Genomic DNA, 19,025 nt, shown 5'->3' on the forward strand with positions numbered 1-19,025 from the left:
TATGAATGTTTAGAAATTACACGTAAGATTAACTGCTGAGGCTGCGCGAATCTCATTTATGTACAAAGGCATATACCAATTGCATGCAATGAGAATGCACCGTAGGAGAAACTTCTTGCGCAAGCGCAAATCGCATGGATTGAGAAGGAACTCTACAATTTTTTTTTCTTGAGCGAGAGAGATTAAGTCGGGCTTACTGCAACTGTCAAAAGTCATTTCTATTGATCTGTAAGAGGAATAATACCAATCGCAACACTCGAATCTATGTGTAGACGCTTTCAAGTCTAGAACCCCCCCCCCCCCCAATCTCTCTTCTCTTCTAATAGATGCATGGGAATATATCACAATTTTTTCCCTTTCTATAATACTCTTGTATTGTAACTTCTGGTGATTTTGTTGCCAAAGTAAAGTGCACATATTTGCTAACATTAACTGTGTTAGTACATGCTTAAGGTACATTTAATTGCCTTTGGTTTATGGTTGTTAAACGTTTGTTTACGCATATTTTTCGAATGAAAATATGAGTAAAAATTGACCCTTTTAACCTGGATCATGTTTTTAAAGAGGAATAGAGAAGTACCTAATTCAGTCTATATTTATATTTGTTATGAAGCAGCAGTAATATCTTTTTAAAACTTAGAGTAATTTTTTAAGGAAAAAAATTTTCTACTTTGTTTAAACATATTTCACAATAAATGTAGTGTTTGATTGATCTTAAGGGATAAAATAAAACCTTAAACCAATATTTTTAAAATCTACGTACATAAAAAGCAAACATTTTTCTACATATCCAATAGTTTTATTTGTTTGTTGGTTTTTTAAATTAATTTAATTAGACTAATTAGTTTTAACTAATTAGTTTTACTTACCACTCACTTCTCCCTTATACTTGAGTCAGGACGAGGTATTTGCTGTACTTTTTCTTTTATTGAATAAAATAATATTATTCTTTTTTTTTTTTAATGTATCATTGTTCTTTTAAAAATATAAGAATATAATGTGTTCATCGAAGCAATCGCATTTCCTTTAATTAACTATTTATTATTATAAAAACATACAATTTTAAACTAAGTACACCGTTTTGCTCAGCTTTCCGCTATGGTATATAACAAAATGTTGTAGGTTGGGGAGTACAAAAATACATAGACCTTAAAGCAATAACATAAAGAAAAACGTAACATTTGATATATTTTATTTGGGTTCTTACAATTGCATCAAATTAATATTAAAGCCAGCAAAGCAAAACACAACAATAGAATAGTGTTGATCCTTGACTTCATACCACTTCCATCCATGGAATCTGTAAAATAGATAGTAAGTAATATGCTTCAAAAATTTCATATAAATGAGCTAATTCATTTATTTCAAACTAAAAGAACAACGAGTACATTTGATTTCTGTTTCTGTAATCAATACAAGTATTATATAATAAGTAGGTCCTTGCATAGTTCGTATTCTATTAGAACTAAAGAAAATACACCGTCACAAAAAAATAATATCTGTTCATCATGTATGTATTATTTTCTATAGTCATCTCTCAACGTTTCACACAATATCAATTTCCTTCAAAGTATAAAAAATATGTGGTTTTCTTTGAAGATCTATGGTTTAATTTATTCTAATTCAATGATTTTATTCACTCTTATTCAAGTTCAAAGGAAGCAGTTCTCTATATCACGATCGGGAGTGATATTCTATCATTCACACTGTATTAAACACTAACTGAATTAGATACTTAATAGAAATAATTGACCGTCTTTTCGTATTACAAAGATTAAAGCAAACATTTATCTTAAAACGAAACAAGTAAGAGACTTCATCTATCACGTATTGTCTATTATTTACGTCAGCAGGAGTTTTTTTTTTTTTCTCTTGACTTCGGAATTTTTTGAAGTGTCTTTTGATGGACATTCTAAAGAAGATGCCTTTTCTATTGATTAACTCAGGATGATGTGCTGGGAATTCAACGCTAGGTACCGAAGTTTCTCTCAGTGTAATTCTAAACAATTATTGTTTGGAGTTGGTTTATGCTCCTCAGTCGCTGGACATATAACAAATTTTTCCAGCGTAATTTTTATTTTTAAGATTGAGAATAACATTAAAATATGTAAGTTTTTTGAATAAGTTTTAAATTTCAAAAAATCTCATTTCAAACATTCGATTCCCAGTACGAAATTATGCGTCTTACGGCATTATATGCATTTGCATTATGCATTTATTATCTTATTAACATTTGTGGGCCATGGTAGCCCAATGATAAGAAAATCTGATTCCGGGCCTGAGGTTTGGGGGTTCGATCCATGATTCCGGTAAGACCCACCGAGTACATGCTCGTGAAATCTGTGAAATAGAATGTCTTGTGACTTGTCTCTGACCATTACCATGGGTACAGTGATTTGCAGAAAAATTCCTTCCCCTTCAGATAAATGTCTAAATTGAGTGGCCACACAAATTAGTAGTACTGCCATCTACACCACGGGTTTCTTAAGAAAGACGCAATTTCACCCTTGCTGTGCTCTCTTTAGTGCACTTATTTTTGTGCACTAAAGAGACTATTTTTACTTTATTATTATTACTATTTTGTGCACTATTTTTACTTTATTCACAAAAAGACCTATGGCTGGCGAGCGTGACTCGACCAAGTGTCATTAGAAATAGTAACTACATTAATTATGCTAGTAAAGTGACTTAAGTTTAACAGCTGCCAGAAACATTTTTTTTTGTAGAAAATTAAACGGTCATTGAAGAAAAGTGATGAACTAATATTTTATTATTTAACATTTTATAATTAATTGTGATTTTATGTTTCTAAAATTGATACTTTAAAAATCAACACAATTTTATTTAAGTTTTACAATAATCCTTAGACTGATGTGTGATGTCTTTCAGTTTTTTGTTTCTTTCATTTCCTTTTTTTTAATAAAATAAATCTCTGTTTAATTTATAAATGAGCTTGTTTTAAATTTTTTTTACGTTTTTGAATAAAGGCAACCAAATTTGATGCATGATCTAAAAAGTTAGAATAAAATTTCGAATTTGAAAACACAAATGGTGTTTCCACGTACCTCTGTACTTAAAAATAAATAAACAAAATAAAGGAAAAGGAAAATTAAAAAAAAAGAAAAAGTAATAATGATATTCAATAGTAACCCTTTGCTCTTTTTATATATATAAAAAATTCACATTGCTCTGATGCTTAAAGCCTTTATTCTGTTTCCCCGAAAAAGTATAAGAATCAAACTACTATAGTGCCTTTCTAATAACAGAGTGTTACGTTACCGACCATAGTATATAATCTTAGAACGTACAAAAGAAGATAATTAAAAAGTGAATAACACTTATAAATATTCTAGCATCAAAATACCCAAACTTATTTGAATTTCCCTACTAAAAAGGCATCTAATTAGGATAGACCCGAATCTAATTAGGATGCCAAATACCCTAATTGCTTATGTAGTCAAGTTTCGGCCCAAAAAGAAAAAAATTTGAAAAATGTCTTACCACACCGAGGTCCTGGGCACTGTAGGTTACAAGTACAGGGTTTTCTATTCAAATCCAGGATATTCCCTCTTGAACACAACTTTCCGTCGCAGCAAACGTGGTTTACAACCTCATGAGTAATAGTTTCATTTTCAAAATAAGGCACTAAATACACCGAAAAGGATATTTTCACATTTGAGTTACTGAATTCATTTTTAAATAAAATGATATTTTCACAATAAAAAATTATTTCTTTCGACATCAATTTTTGGATTTCATAGGAAAAGGAATTTAGAACATGCAAGAATCATAAGGTAATATAGAGGTAGAAATCTAGAAATTCCATCAGGAAAACAATGCAGGTGCATACCATACTTGCTCTTGAATTAGACATGTTGCTGTGAAAGACTAAAATTAATGAAAGTCGGTAATCTTTGGTGAATAATGACATTCACACAGTCGTTTGGTGAATATTTGCTAGATATCATTACTTAAGGCTTACTAGGTGATGGCTATTAACCTTAAAAAAACATCAGTGTAGGTAATACCGGGCAATGTAGTTAATTTCCATTTTTTTATTACATTAACCAAAATACATGATTATTATCAATTGCCATCGGTTATTACTAAATACCATATTCACTGATACAAATACACAAAAGACGCGTTTGCGCCCTTTTCTTATACACACTTATCCAGTGTTATCTACACCAAAGTTTTTCAAAATTAAGAACCATTTCTCGGTATTTCCTACACAAACGTTTTTGATGGCTAAGGGCAACTGTCCGGTACTCCTTCCACTGATATTTCCCTAATCGGATGCTACTAATATCAAATAAATATTTTAAAGTATCATATAAATTAATATTAAATCAGGCATAACAAGTGTTTCGAAAGTTCACCAAAGCAACTATGCTGAATATTAATACTTAGCAAAGAATGATAACATTCTCCTTATTTCTGAGTTTCAGCGTAACATATATAATAATATTCCACAGATAAAAATTAGATGATTGGTGATAATGTATCGTTTAAGAGTGCATCGACAGAGAAATTTGGGAACCCTGCTATTGGCAGTAAAAAGGTTATTAGTGCCTGTTAGCCGAAAAGTTTATTTCTGAAATTATCAGGGCAAAAAATTAATTATCAAGTCATTTTGATTATGGTATCGATGTATCCTGAGTATTAAATTTTAACAATGAAAAATAGAAGAAAACTTACCACATTTACCACACATTAATCTGCAAAATTCATTTTCAACCTTACTATAAACAGGGCAAACTGATTTGCTGGGATAGCCTGGATAAATACCACAGCGCTCGTGAGCATTTTCGCATGGACCTAAAAAAATTCCCATTGAACATGAATTATTATACTATAAGAAATAGAGATAAGGCTGTAAAATTTGAAACATGATTTATTGTACCATAAATATAGACATTGATTTCGAATTCGAAGCATGAAATATTACACAATAATAAAGACAATATTACATAATTTTAAGCACACTGTAAAACATTCTGCATCATCCGTAAAATTTGTCTTGCTGTAAAATCCACTTTTACAGTAAAATTTTGTACCGTATATTTTATAGTAATACTTATTTAACTACAGTAATTCAGTGACTTTACGATAAATATCAGTTTAAAAATTACAGTATATCAGATTTTCTTTTGTTCCGTAAAATTTTGCGGTAAAAACGGATTTTACGGTAAAAAGTACCGGCATCATTCGTAATCTTTTACGGTACATGGAAAATTTTCTGAACTTTTATCGTCATTTATTACATTCATTACAAGAGCCATTGATTATTTTTTCTTCTCACATAATGACTAGAAAAACTTGGCGAATTTGAAAGGGACATGGAACTACACTGCTCAAAAAAATTAGGGGAGCACATGGTTTTAGTGAAATTACGCAAATATTTACACCGATAAGTAACAAAAAAGTAATCATTTATAATGTAAGACCGAGCAGGAAAAAGAAGAAGAAAACTTCATATGCAAATAAAAGTTCATGACGTCACAAACCAGAAAAGAAGATAAGAGCAGAAATTGGGATGTAGCAGAGACGTCTGTTTCACTGCCGTAATTCAGAAAGTTAATTTCTCAGTTATTGTTTTTGAGAAAGGGTGACTTGAAAATGTCTCAACAACGTGATTTACCTGAATCCATTGCATGGCGCATCATCGGCAGACTGGAATCCGGGCAAACACAACGCAGCGTGGCGGATGCTGTTGGAATCAGCAGAAGTGTCGTTGCAAGGCTATGGAATCGATTCCAGGAGACTGGAAATGTGAGTTGTCGGCCAGGGCAAGGTCGGCCACGTGCAACAACTGCAGCTAATGACCGATATATACAGTTAACAGCTCGTCGTAACAGAACAGACAATGCTACTCAGCTGCAAAGACAGTTTCTCGTGGCAACAGGACGAAGAGTTTCCACTTAAACAAAACGGAATAGGCTCCATCAGGGAGGTCTCTATGCTCGTAAGCCCATGGTCTGCATTCCATTGACCTCGAGCCACCGTGCTGCTAGCAGAAGATGGGCTGCTGAACATCAAGATTAGGAGCAAAGCGATTGGGGCCATGTATTGTTTACAGACGAGTCTCGATTCAGTCTGGAGAGTGACACCCGACGTGTTTTGGGGTGGAAGGAAAGGGGAACTCGAAATAACTCCACTTTCATTCGTGAAAGGTCACACTACAGACGAGCTAGTTGGATGGTGTGGGGTGGAATAAGCATAGGTGGACGTACGGACCTGCATATCATTCGGAACGGTACTTAGACGGCCTGCAGATATGCAGACGAGATATTGAGACCTCATGTCATACCCTACGCAGCAGCCATTGGTGATTCCTTTGTTTTACAAGATGATAATGCGAGACCACATACAGCTCGTCTTGTGAAGAGCATGCTGGAAGCTGAAACAATATAACGTATGGAATACCCTACATCCTCTCCTGACCTGAATCCAATCGAGCATGTTTGGGACGTGCTCGGGCGACGCATTGCTGTGAGACCAAGCCCTCCATTAACTCTCCGTGACTTGGAGATTGCCCTTCTTTAGGAGTGGAACTGTATTCCCCGAACTCTCATCGATACCATCATCGCATCCATGGGAAACAGGTGTGCAACAGTCTTAGCTGTTCGATGAGACCACATGCCTTATTAACAGTACTGCATCACTTCCAAACATTACTTTTTTATCGTTTACATGTAAACCAATTGTTGCCTTAAATCAGCTTTTTGTTTTTTTTCCATATGTTTTTACGTCTTTTTTTCTATATCGTGCATTGATACGTATGCACTATCCATTTCATGCAGCTCTGTGGATGTTTCGCACGACTTTCTTACTTTCTTTGCTTGCTCCCCTAATTTTTTTGAGCAGTGTATAAATTTTGGGGATTAAACGGAAATTTTAGGAAATATGGAAATTCATAAATATTTTAAATTTTTCCACTCAAATTTCTTTCAAACTGGAACTATTAATTAGAAGATTTTCATTTTTTTTTAATTACTATTTTTCACTTTTATTTAAATAGATCAAAAGGTAAGCATTTTTTTTAAAACAAGTGTACTCACGTGAGCAGTCATAGGTGTCCCATCCATCAGCACAAGAGCACAAACATTCAGCTTTATCTAAACGTCCGCAGTTGTGGCATTTCAAGTTGCATACAGCCGATTCTATTGAAAAAAGAGGATCGCGCTTGAAGAAACACAGTTTTAGAGTATAAAAAGAAGCAATACCTTTTTATTAACAAAAATAAAGATTTAAAAATTTTTGAAGACAGTTAAATAAATATATATTGGAAACTAGCAAATAAATAGTAGTAACTCTACGGCAGTAACTTTTCCGGATACATAAAAACTAGATTTAAGGTATTAGGGATGTAACTATTTTTTTTTCCTCTAACGGCAGGTACTGAACTTTCGTTCTTCACCTAAGATGCCAGAAATGTTGCTCATTTAACGTTACCCAGTGGGCACTTGTGAACCTAAGTCACGGAGGCGCGCAACATTACCCACGTCACACTGCCACAAATACCCGTTTATAAGGTGGGCCACATTCACACATCACACACAACAGAGGACAACGCATAGAGAGCAACATCCTTGCCCAGAGCGGGATTCGAACCAGCAGCCATTGGCTTCGCAGTCAGGCACGCTAACCGCTCGGCCACCTGGTCGGTTGTAAGTAACTATAGATATAGGATGTACATTTCAAGGTACTGCTGAGAGTTTAAGTATACTTTTTGAGGTATTTTAATGATTCCTAAATCATTTTCAACTAACATTTACCCAACATAAGAGGAGCATTTTCAAACTGAAGAGGCATTTAGAAAAAAAAATTTCTTAAAATATTAAGAATTTAAGTTACTACTTATAAAAATTTCAGCTACAATAAGATAATTTCTTGTACAGTGAGCTAAAAAATCAACGGACTACCTGAATAACGTTTGATCGAATGATTAGATCTTCACGTTCTAGGACTTATGCTTAATGATTCGAGGGGGTGACCTCAAATATACTAAGTAATTAGTGCAGACGTTATTTTAAGATATAAAATCAGACACAAAAACGTACTTTCTCTGAATAAACATACTTTTTTCTCCAGATGGATTCAGTTTTCTGACCCTCAAAATATAGGGGGTAGCCGCAATCAGGATTTCAATAGTTTGATCAGGGGAACTGTCCAAAGTTTGGACACCTTAATGTTAAGTTTACTTTTGCGAGAACTTTTTATTCGCTGAAAAAGTTCAGAGTGTAAAAAATCCTGGGACAATATTAAACTGTTTGATTTTTACTGAAAAGTAATTTTAAAACTGTATATTAAATAAACTATGGCATTGTATACATATAACACTATTTTCTCAACTAGATAAATTAATATTATTTTCAATTAACATTTGGTTTAATTGCAGTTAAAAGAAAGCTGAGAATCCATCAATGCTTCATTCCATCAATGTCTCTCTTGTTTCCTATCATTTCGTGCTTTAGCTCTTGCGACTTTAGCTTTTCGACTTGCATTGCGACCATGTGCTTGTCTAGTTGTCTTCTATCACCCCCTAACACCCCGACGAGTTTTGGGACACATTGTATAAATTTTTTCAATTCCCAATTACCATCTCACGTTTTGTAGATTACGCCGGATTCCTCATATCTTTCTTTTTCAGGCAAGAGAGAAAGATAGAAGCCTAGAGAGTCTGTAAATCTTTCTCGTCGTATTTTTGCATTAGACTTAGTTTACCACTTTGATTAATTAGCTTTATACATAATATCGTTTATGTTTGACACAGAATTTAACCGATTCTAGTTCTTGCGGCAACAATCATTACATTTAATTAATCTCAATCGCAAACAGGAGTATCTTAAATACATTTTTAACCATAAAATAGCAAACCAATGAACTTATTTGAGAAGATTAACGCTTTATAATTTAAATAAAACCTGTTTGCGAAAAATTCTACGGTGCAATATATAAATAAAAATTGTTAAAGTGCCCGCAGGTTTACAATTATTCAAGCTGCCCACCAACTGAAGTTAGGAATTTTTAACTACCAATCAGAAATGATAGAATGATACAGCAACTTTATTTCTATTGCATTACTTACGAATAATTTTGTTTACCTCGCATCATGCAAAATATTTCTCCTATTTTGGAGATTTATGCCTGAACTTTGTAAATGACAACTGCATATTTTATCATATCTGCTGAATTTAAATAAATATGCCGATTTCTAATGTCTTTCAATTATATGCGGTGGGAACTAATTAATGTATTTAGTAATGACTTCAACCGGTATAGAAGTGCTTATTTCGAAATATAATAAGCCGCAGGAAAAAAATTGAGAAATTGTGCTTAAGAAATATTAAAATTTGTAAAATGTGCAACATACTCTTACTTTCGTAAATTATGCCTACTTAAATTATGCTGTGGTTTGGGGTTTATATTCAATGTTTAAAAGGTTCAACTAATGTATAGAAAACACTTTTTGACGTTTATTAAATGCAGCTTATTATTTTATTGCGATTGAAATAAATTTTTCAAACAAAGCAGAACAATTTGTAAATTTATAAGATTTTATAATTATCCCTTCATACATATATCCCTAAAATATCATCTTTTTATTTTGATATCAATTTCTGGATAAGTATAGGATATTTATAAATGCTTACTACACTTTTTTGGATTGCGCTGGCATTGTTCTTTTGTCACTGTAAAGAGAAAAAGAAAAATTATTATCATAAATACTAATTCTCAATTATGTTTTAATATGAAACCTAATAAGAGGATTTTATTTTCAGCTATGGTGACTTTGAACTGGCGCAATTTTTCACGTGTTTATACTTTAGAGTCACTATTATGCGCTTGGTTACACTAGAATGAAATGTATGTTCTTTGATGATATGATTCAAACTATATTCATTTATTGGCATTTAATTCATGTAAAACTGAGTAAAAACTTTGATTCCTCACCTTTGTTTTAGAACAAAACCCAAAAATAAATTTGTCTTACAAGTTCTTTTATTTACTTCGGTTTTTTTATATTTAGGTCACGCGAAATATATTTGATCGTGTTTTAATGCAATGAAACAATAAAAATACTCATTCCAGTTTTACCAAAAAGTTAAAATACCATTTTACCGAAACTTCAAATAAAATTATTTGATGGTGAATGATATTGATAAAATAAATAAGCAAACAATGGCGAAGATAGAGATAAATCAAGCGGTTCCAATCACCGTTCGGTCAAGCATGACTTTCCAGATTTAGAATTATTGTTTTGTAAAGAATTATGAATCCTTTCATAAAGTATAAAAATTACTACCATTTTAAATAAATCTTTTGCAGAAAACGGGCTCGTTATTTATCCATTAGCGGTGCACTAAAAAGCTATCAAAACTGAAAAAAAAGTATGGTCTAAACTACCAGAATATGGTAAAATTTACCACGTTTCAGGCTCTATGGGAACACCAAAAAGCTCGGTAGTTTTAATCGAAACACTTTGGCAATGATTTTGGCGAAATTAACCTTAAAAAATTGTGTTATAAAATGCGATGAAATGTTTTAAATGTGACAAGGTTTGGTAATTTGATCATGATATCTTAGAGCATGGCATAAAAACCATTTATGTGGTTAAATTTGCTTTTCAGTTTTGTATTTGTTACTAAATGTGTGGTAATAACGACTATAATTATGAAAACCAGAATTTCCGCTAAACCGCTACCATGCGACCGGAAAAATTATCAGATGAATGTTTTAAATACTGTATATGGTTTTATTAGCCAGAATTATGTTGTTGCTTTTTTTTTCTTTACAAGAAATGTTTATAACCTTAGGGGAAGGTTTTTTTACCCAAATTTATTTTTCCGTGAACAAATCGCAAAAGGTATTACTTGTTCTGAAGTTTATAATATAATTAAAAGGAAAAAAAAGCAACTTCATAATTGTATAAAATTATTGAGAGTAATTGAAAGAAAACTAAGTTTCTCGTTTTACTGCAAAGATTCTTGTAGCACAAAGTTCCGGGTTTCTCTATGCACTGCGAACATGGTTTTGAGACATCATAAATGTAAGTCCCTTTAGATGCTCTGGAAAGGGAAAGAAAAATTAAAATGCAATTTGAAAGTCACACAATTTTTGAAATTCATTTTGTAATCAATTGAAAGGACACACACTCTTAAAAATACAACATTTATTTTAAAAGTCACATTAAACAATTAAACTTAATGTCCATACCCTAGTCATTAGCCTCCAAGATTCTACAAATATCTCTTAAACCAGCTCCTTTCTAAACCGCAAAAAGGCTAATAAAAATCTCTCCTCGAACAACATTTGAGGCAAAACTCCAAGAAGCAAATAAAGATAAGGACTGGCTGGAAGGAATTAAAGATACTCCGTCATGGACAAGAGAAAAATCTGTGGCCCTTTTTCGCCTTGGCACTGGCCATGACTGTTTATCAAAACACCTCAACAGAATCAAAATCTTTTCAAGCCCCTTTTGTCCATTATGTAACCTGCAAGAAGAAATGGACGCTAACCATCTGAGACGTTGCCCTGCACTTCCTCCTGTGCCCCTGTGGGAACGTTATTGGCGAGCGAGATACAATATTAAAGACCTATAGACCCTTTCTTTTTGTAGCTCTTGTTTCCGTTTTTTGTTCTTTCTTTGTATTGTTCTCAGCTACAAATTTGTCTTTCATGTCTGCCATTGGAAATAAAAAAAAAAATTTAAAAATACCCTAGTCATTTGCTTGGACATTTTATTGCCCGTATAATGTCAAACGCTGTGGTCGGAAAACCTACTCGATTTTTGAATTTTAACTACAAACGATTTATTACAAATGTAGTTAACTACAGCTACAAATACATTTTTTTGAAATGTAGTAAGTATTTCCCTTCTTTTAGTTGCATTGTAAACAATGGTTTTGAATAAAAAGCTGACTTATTTAAACACGAGGAACAATTAAACAATTAATCCTGTTCAAAAAAATAAGTTAGTAACTTTTAATCACTTATAATCACTTTTAAGTAACTTATTTCAACTTGATATCGTTTTCCATGTGCAAAAACTTTTATTTTATAGTTTCATTCCCCCCCCCCTTCATTCACCTATCTTAAATTTTGCAGCTTTGGTAGAAGAAACTGCAGATCACGAAATATTAAAAGTATGTTGTTTCAAAGTTTATATTCTTCTATATTCACCACCGTAGTGAATATTTTTAAAATTGTCAAAAATGAAATGTAAAAATATGCACAGTAGAGGTCATAAATTAATATTTGAGCTCGAAAAAACAAATGTAATTAAATTCCGATGCATCACTATTGAGAAAGGCTGATTGAAACATAAAACTTATTTTGAAGCTCATATCCTCTTAGTAACCTCCGGTAATCAGATTTTGATCTTTTTAATCTCACTTTCTCTATCAATGATTGCCAGGTTTCGATAATTTTTTAAAATTTTTCATGGCTTAAGTTTGAGACCCCAATCATGAAAATTTCTTGATTTATTTTTTGACCAAAAGGAAGCCTATTTTAAGGGTGTTGCTAATGTAACGAAATGTACTTTATTTCCTTGATATATGTACTAATACTATTATGTGTCAACTAAAAAAAGGTTTGCGTACGTAAAAGGATATCGATGACGACATATTTCCGCAGACTCTAAAGCATCATATTCAATTAACTTTATTATCACTTTATTAGATATACTATACTTACCCCGGGCTATAATGGCAGACCAGCAAATATTGATAACCGCATAGATTCACAGCACATCCAAGTTTAGTGTTAGCGGCCCAAGCCATCTGCAAAAAACAATTGAGTATATTTTTTTTGTAAAAAAATAATCAGCATAAATTTATAAGTTGCGTCTCCTTATAATTGCGATGCATGCATACCATGAAAATGAAGGCAATTTCGGAGGAACATTAAAACTTGTCTTGGCATGATTAGCCTAAAAGTATGTATATAAAAATTTTACAATCCAACACCATAAAGACATTTTTAACGTCAGATAAAAATAATCACACTTTACCGATAACTCCAATAGCGTAAAATACAGTACATTGATAATGATGTAAATTGGTTTCCATATTTGGCTTGGCAATTCAGAAACTTAGCGTTTTGAAGATCTAAAGTTCTATTTAATATCTTTTAAATGTAGTTTTTTTTAAGATTTTTTTTCTTGTAGAAAAATTTATCGAATAACTTTTTTTCTGCTTTTGTGCTTGATTCGTCTTAATATAAATGATACTTAAAAAACTTTCAAGCAATTGGATCACTCTAACTGACGTCATCGTAGGTAAATCTTGGCATTTGTCTATTCAGAAGCCAATCAGGTTCGCCACACACGCGTGACGTCGCCTACAGATATCAAATTAAATCTGATTTAAATCACAGGCATAATCATATCACTTCTTTTCGAGCTGCAAATACTGATATCCGCATTCCCAAATCAATCCAATTTTCGAAGTTTAAGCAGTCATATTAAGAGAGTGATAATAGTGGAAAACTAATGTTGGTTTTTGCATCAAGCTGTAAAACAACTAAAAAACTATTCTTAATGCTTGCTAATCACAAAAAGATTTATTTTACTTGTTATTACAAAAGTTGCTCAATGGGCCACTTGCCGACGTCATTGCGCAGTATTAATCCCACATAGTCTTGCATTCTAACGCCGGTTTGTGCCACAAGCACAGGTCATTGCACAGTCTACAAAAACATAAAAATGTTTCTGGACGCACTCAGCACGCAAGTCTCTGTTAGCAAGCTGTTAGAAGTGCTTTTGATATCTGCTGAAGTGACGAATTTCCACGCTTTATGGACAACTCGTCAAATATTAGTTTTGTGCTGTAATTAAGATAATTACTAACTGAGCTTAAATTTAAAACATAAATATTTTCCTCATAAAAGCCTCTTTGTTGCTCTGAATATAAACAAACACAGGTTCTGAAGAATGGGAAGAGGTTTTTCTTTCCTCGTGAATACACCACGCTTTTTTATGATGTCTGTAACTAACAGGTAAAGTAACTATAAGGTAAACTAACATTCAAAACAAAACAGTTAAGGGGCCCCGCCCCATTCGCGTTGTGTATTTAGTTAGGGAAATCTCAACTGACCACCATCTATCGTCTTCTCTAGATTCATAATCTGCACACGTTTTTTACACGATTTCACGGATTGCACGGTTTGCGACTCCATATGGAGTCGCAAACCGTGTATATATATTCTATGTATATATAATATGTATATATGTATATATGTATATATAATATATATTCTATGGTAAGTTCTTAACTTCGTGATTCCTTTCATCATTTCTCTGAATTTATCGGTCAAATTTTGGAATTCAGAGTTATTTTATGTTTGAGTAAAGACAAAGTTTTAAATCTTAAATAGTGAAATAGTTTTAAACATATGTAGGTGTATCGGTGCCACATAATACGCCTTCGTTTGAAGGGTAAAATATAATTTCATCTACTACACTCTATTCTTATCCACTATTTCATGTTAAATTTTATTATTTTTTTTTATGAAAATCACAATGTATAAGGCTTATTATGGTTTAAATAAATAAACTAATATGCTTGTTTTTAAGAGGTAATTGTTTCGAGATTAAACACTTAACTGGACTACACAGCGCGCAGACGACATAACTACTATTACACAGCGATTAAATGTAGCACAATTTAGAGAGTAAAATTTAAAAAAAAATTTCATTGAAAAATGCGAATATTACAAGAAATATCTTATCCGCCGAGCTCCTAGTTTTTTATGACTTCTCCCTCATTCTTCCTCTTGTTCAGAGAGACGAAATCTTTGTTATTAATATGGACTCTATGAATGATATAGCTTATGGCACATTTGCGAGCATTTTCAAACAGAATTAAATTTGATAGTTGTGTAACTAGTTTACAGATAATTTTTTATACTTTCTCCCACAAATGCTCAAAAGTGTTATTTAAATGCAACCAACGTGATGAAAGAATCTTCTCAAACCAATCCTTTATAATGTCAGCTACATGGCAGGACACCTATCCCGTTGAAAGTGGTCCGCGTTCTTGAAATATATAATTAGCATTGAAGGACTTGATCAGTAACAGCAATTAGGTACGATGCCTTATTCAAAATTACCATGCACCCGAAATAAAGGTTCTGAAGCATGCCATCTACAGAGAACACTATAAAGCAGCAATAGTTCATTTTCAAGAGAAAAAAAAGGTAATATTTGTAATATATATATATATACTTTAAAAAACATGTTTAGGAAGCGACTGTATTTCAAAAAAGAATACATAATATCTTTAGATATTTTTAACTGAGAATGTATATTAAATAGAGAAGATTACCGTCAAGTAATGTCCACACATTAATCCTAGTGGGCATGAATGGTTGTGAAAGTGATAATTCAGATATTCTCGGTACCACATCCACAGGCCTTTAAGTCCTGTTGGATCTGTACCTAAGTAAAGGTTTTGACCATATCCTCCTCTAGAATTAGGTGGTCTTCCATGTTGGAATTCGCATGCATTTGCCCATTCCTGGGCCATATGTTCAAGTTCTTCATCCCATTCCTAAAGAAGAAAATATTGAAATACTGGCATATATTATTTCCACTGATCACGACTGCAAATGAATTATAAAGAAAGATGTTTGCTGTCGTTGAGGACGTGAAAAGTTTCAAGATTAAAAGGTTCTAACTTTTTAGATCAGACTGAGAGCCTGTTCACAAAAAACAAAAGATTTAAGCTTCATTAACAAAAATTAAACAAACCAGTTTTTGATTATTTTAGTTTTTCTTTACTTTGGTTGAATTACGGTGTTTAATGACTAATCAGCTTTTAATTACTATATTTTTATGTCACTTAATTTTTGATTTTCAATCTCTAGTGCACAATTTTTTGTCTAAGATTATGAACGAAAACATTACGGGCAGTGGTTAGAAAACCCTATAACAATTAATATAGCAATATACACTAACATGCTGAAAATGATAATTGCACACTGAGGAAAAAAGTATGGTTAAAACTGAAAGAATATGCTAAAATTTACTGTGTTTCTGGCGCTATGGGAGCACCAAGAAACTCGGTAATTTTTAATGAAACGCTATGGTAATTATTTTTGTAAAATGTAGTTTTATAATGTGTGACAAAATTTGGTAATTTTATAATGACACCTTAGAACATGACATAAAAAACCTTTATTCGGTTAAACTTACTTTTAAGTTTTGTATTTGTTACTAAATGTGTGGTCATACGGACTATAATTTTGAAAACTAGAATTTCTGTTAAACAGTTACTATAGGAATTGAAAAATTACCAAATGATTGGTTTAAATAGCGTATATTTTAGTTCTTATTAACAGAATTATGTTTTTTTTTTAACCAGAAATGTCATTACCATACAGTGCGATTATTTTGAAAGGATTGTTTTCTTCAAATTCATTGAACTGAAACATCATGCAAACTTTCTGCAACTATAGTAAGGTTCCAAGTCAAACCAAACGCTGATATAAATTTTGGGGCACTTTGAATCGCAAAATCAACGCATGGTTCAACACGTCTCTGTATCAAATTGCTACAACTTGATACAGTACCATGTTTAATCATACTATCGAGCTAACTAAACCCTCTTAAGATTGATTTCACGATACTGTAGCTCAACTTGAAAAGCATGGTTTAATTTAACACTTTATAAAAGTGTATTATCTGCCTTTAGCATATTATCACGTGAAGTTCGGAAATTTTCGAAGGAAATATGTTTAAATTTAAAATCTGATTAGGGTTGCAATAAGTTTGTACTTTATTTTGAGTCAAATTACAGATTTTTTGGTTTCATAGCATCCTCGAACCGATTTTTTTGATAGTGTATACTTTCATAAAAGTTTGATCGATTTGGAATAATAATATTGGTATCTTGAACCATAATGCAGAGCAAATTTACTTCAGCCTTAACAAGGTGTTAAGTAGAATCACGTTTTTGCTTAAGTTGAACTTAAGTAAAACAAAATAACATTTAAAATATACGATAGCATCGTTCTTAGATGCATAAAGTTGAAGAAAATTTGGACAATTTCATGGTTCAATAAGCTCTAAAATTTCTAACAGAATTATGCAAATGTATCTAATCAGTACTATTCATACGGTATCAGTACTAACAATATATTTCGGACATTTACTAAAGGTCTAGTCATACTAGGTCTAGTTAAGTGGCACTCCCCAGTATACATTTGCCCGGTATACCCTACACTGATGTTTTTTTAAAGGCAAGTGCCATTCCCCGGTATATATATATGCCCGATACTTCAAACACTGATGTTTCTTCTAATCTAATCTATCGTCAGTAAGTATTAAAATATCGAATGAATGTAATTATATCCACGAATAAATTAATATAACATCGGATGTAATAAATATTTCGGACATTCACCAAAGCGACTAGGTGATTGCTGTCATTCACCGGTGAAAGTCAACAACCACCGATTTCGGTCATTCACAGTAACATGCACATCATTTACATCAATGTTTTCCAAAGTGTGGTACGCGTACCCCCAGGGGTACGGGGACAGTTTAGCAGGGGTACGCATTCTTATGCGAAATATCTTGCAAAAAACGAAAATTTCCAAAAATTTTATTTGAAAACATAGCTAGCTATGAAAATTTATGATTATGTATTTTTCTATTGGCTATTTTTTGCAGAGTTAACAGTTAATAATTAGTGGTGTCAACAGCCAGTTGTGATTTTTAACTTTTGTGCAATTTTTTTAATAAAAAATACATTAATTTTTTTTATTAGTGGTACACAGCGTTACGAAAAATTTAGAAAGGGTACACCCAAGTCGTAAGTTTGGGAAACACTGATTTACATAATAACCTCATCAGGATGTTTATTTCATATTTTGCCGGTAACATATATATATATATATATATATATATATATATATATATATATATATATATATATATATATATATATATATATATATATATATATATATATATTGCAAATAAAAAGCACTTTAAATATTATGACTTGTTATAAAGCTTAAATAATGAAAATATTGCTATATGTACCACGGAATGACATACCATGAATTCCATATTACCAGCCGGTGGCGTAACGTTACCTCGATAGAGATTATGGAGGTCTAGTATTTTCATTTTGTGTTCTTGTGTCCACCTGTAATCTGATGCATCTCTCCTTCGATTCGCTTCTAATTTTCTAGAAACTTCTGGATCAATATCCTCAACTACTGCATCCGAAATAAGAGGTTCCAAATCAAACACGTAATCAATGTTCGAACTAATTGATCTTTCTTGTCCCGCTATCATGGAAATACCCTTTATATCAACTGTTTTAGCAGAAATTAATTCGGAGCTTTCAGAAAAGGTAGTTTTCAAAACAACTGAAAAGCATATATATGCATACAGGAGATGAATGTGTAATAAACTGGATTGTTTTTCCATCGTAAACAAGCATAACTAAATTTGTTGACAAACAGCAAATTGCTTAAGAAAATATAACATTTGGAATGTTTTTGGAAAAAATGCTCTTCTTTATCGTAAGGATGTCCGGCATGATTCAAGGCCGGAAATAGCTTCAGAGAAAAAGAAATATAATTAATTTGAATAAAGTTAAAGGATAATTTTTAAAATAATAAATTACTAGCTATGCCTCAATTGGATAATCAAATACGGTTTTTTTAAGTATAATTTTTAATTCAATATTGCAACCAACAATTTACTAGTTTTCTCAGAACTTCACCGAAGTTATAAGTTTAATATTATTTGAAAATTTGGAACAGCTACGGACTTAACTCTTTATCTCAGAATTTTTATTAAACATATTTTTCATACTTTTTCAGTATTTTGCATTAATTTAAGTCAAAATAAGTGAAAAATATTATGCCTAGCATTTTAAAAATTTATGGTTACGAGATACAGAATGAAACACTGATATCTTTTTCTGCGTTGAAGGTTAAATATTCCAAACAATGATTTTTTCAAATTTGCTCACACATGCAATTATTTGGATAGATGA

The 19,025-nt window shown here is 32.1% G+C and overlaps 1 protein-coding gene across 1 annotated transcript; it reads right to left on the bottom strand.

Annotated features, from left to right (window-relative positions):
* Window positions 1–1,175: 1,175 nt before the first annotated feature.
* On the bottom strand, window positions 1,176–18,577 carry LOC107455903 (cysteine-rich venom protein). Its single transcript, XM_087153387.1, has 9 exons — window positions 18,074–18,577; window positions 15,336–15,560; window positions 12,706–12,791; window positions 10,984–11,075; window positions 9,660–9,698; window positions 7,065–7,166; window positions 4,702–4,821; window positions 3,502–3,645; window positions 1,176–1,300 (listed from the first exon to the last, which is right to left on the bottom strand). Exons 1-9 carry the CDS (start codon window positions 18,449–18,451, stop codon window positions 1,215–1,217), a joined length of 1,272 nt encoding a protein of 423 aa, XP_087009513.1. The 5' UTR covers window positions 18,452–18,577; the 3' UTR covers window positions 1,176–1,214.
* Window positions 18,578–19,025: the final 448 nt, after the last annotated feature.

The sequence above is a fragment of the Parasteatoda tepidariorum genome, chromosome 10, assembly GCF_982258835.1.
Source record: "Parasteatoda tepidariorum strain Cologne lab strain chromosome 10, Ptep-v5.0, whole genome shotgun sequence".
NCBI classification, from domain to species: domain Eukaryota; kingdom Metazoa; phylum Arthropoda; class Arachnida; order Araneae; family Theridiidae; genus Parasteatoda; species Parasteatoda tepidariorum.

Excerpts from the sequence above, each read along its gene's own strand:
- LOC107455903 (XM_087153387.1), bottom strand. The coding sequence starts at position 18,451 with ATGGAAAAACAATCCAGTTTATTACACATTCATCTCCTGTATGCATAT. Across the intron at positions 7,167-9,659 it reads GCGCAATCCAAAAAAGTGTA|AATCGGCTGTATGCAACTTG; the intron begins GTAAGCATTTAT and ends TTTTTTCAATAG. Across the intron at positions 1,301-3,501 it reads GTGCCCAGGACCTCGGTGTG|ATTCCATGGATGGAAGTGGT; the intron begins GTAAGACATTTT and ends TCTATTTTACAG.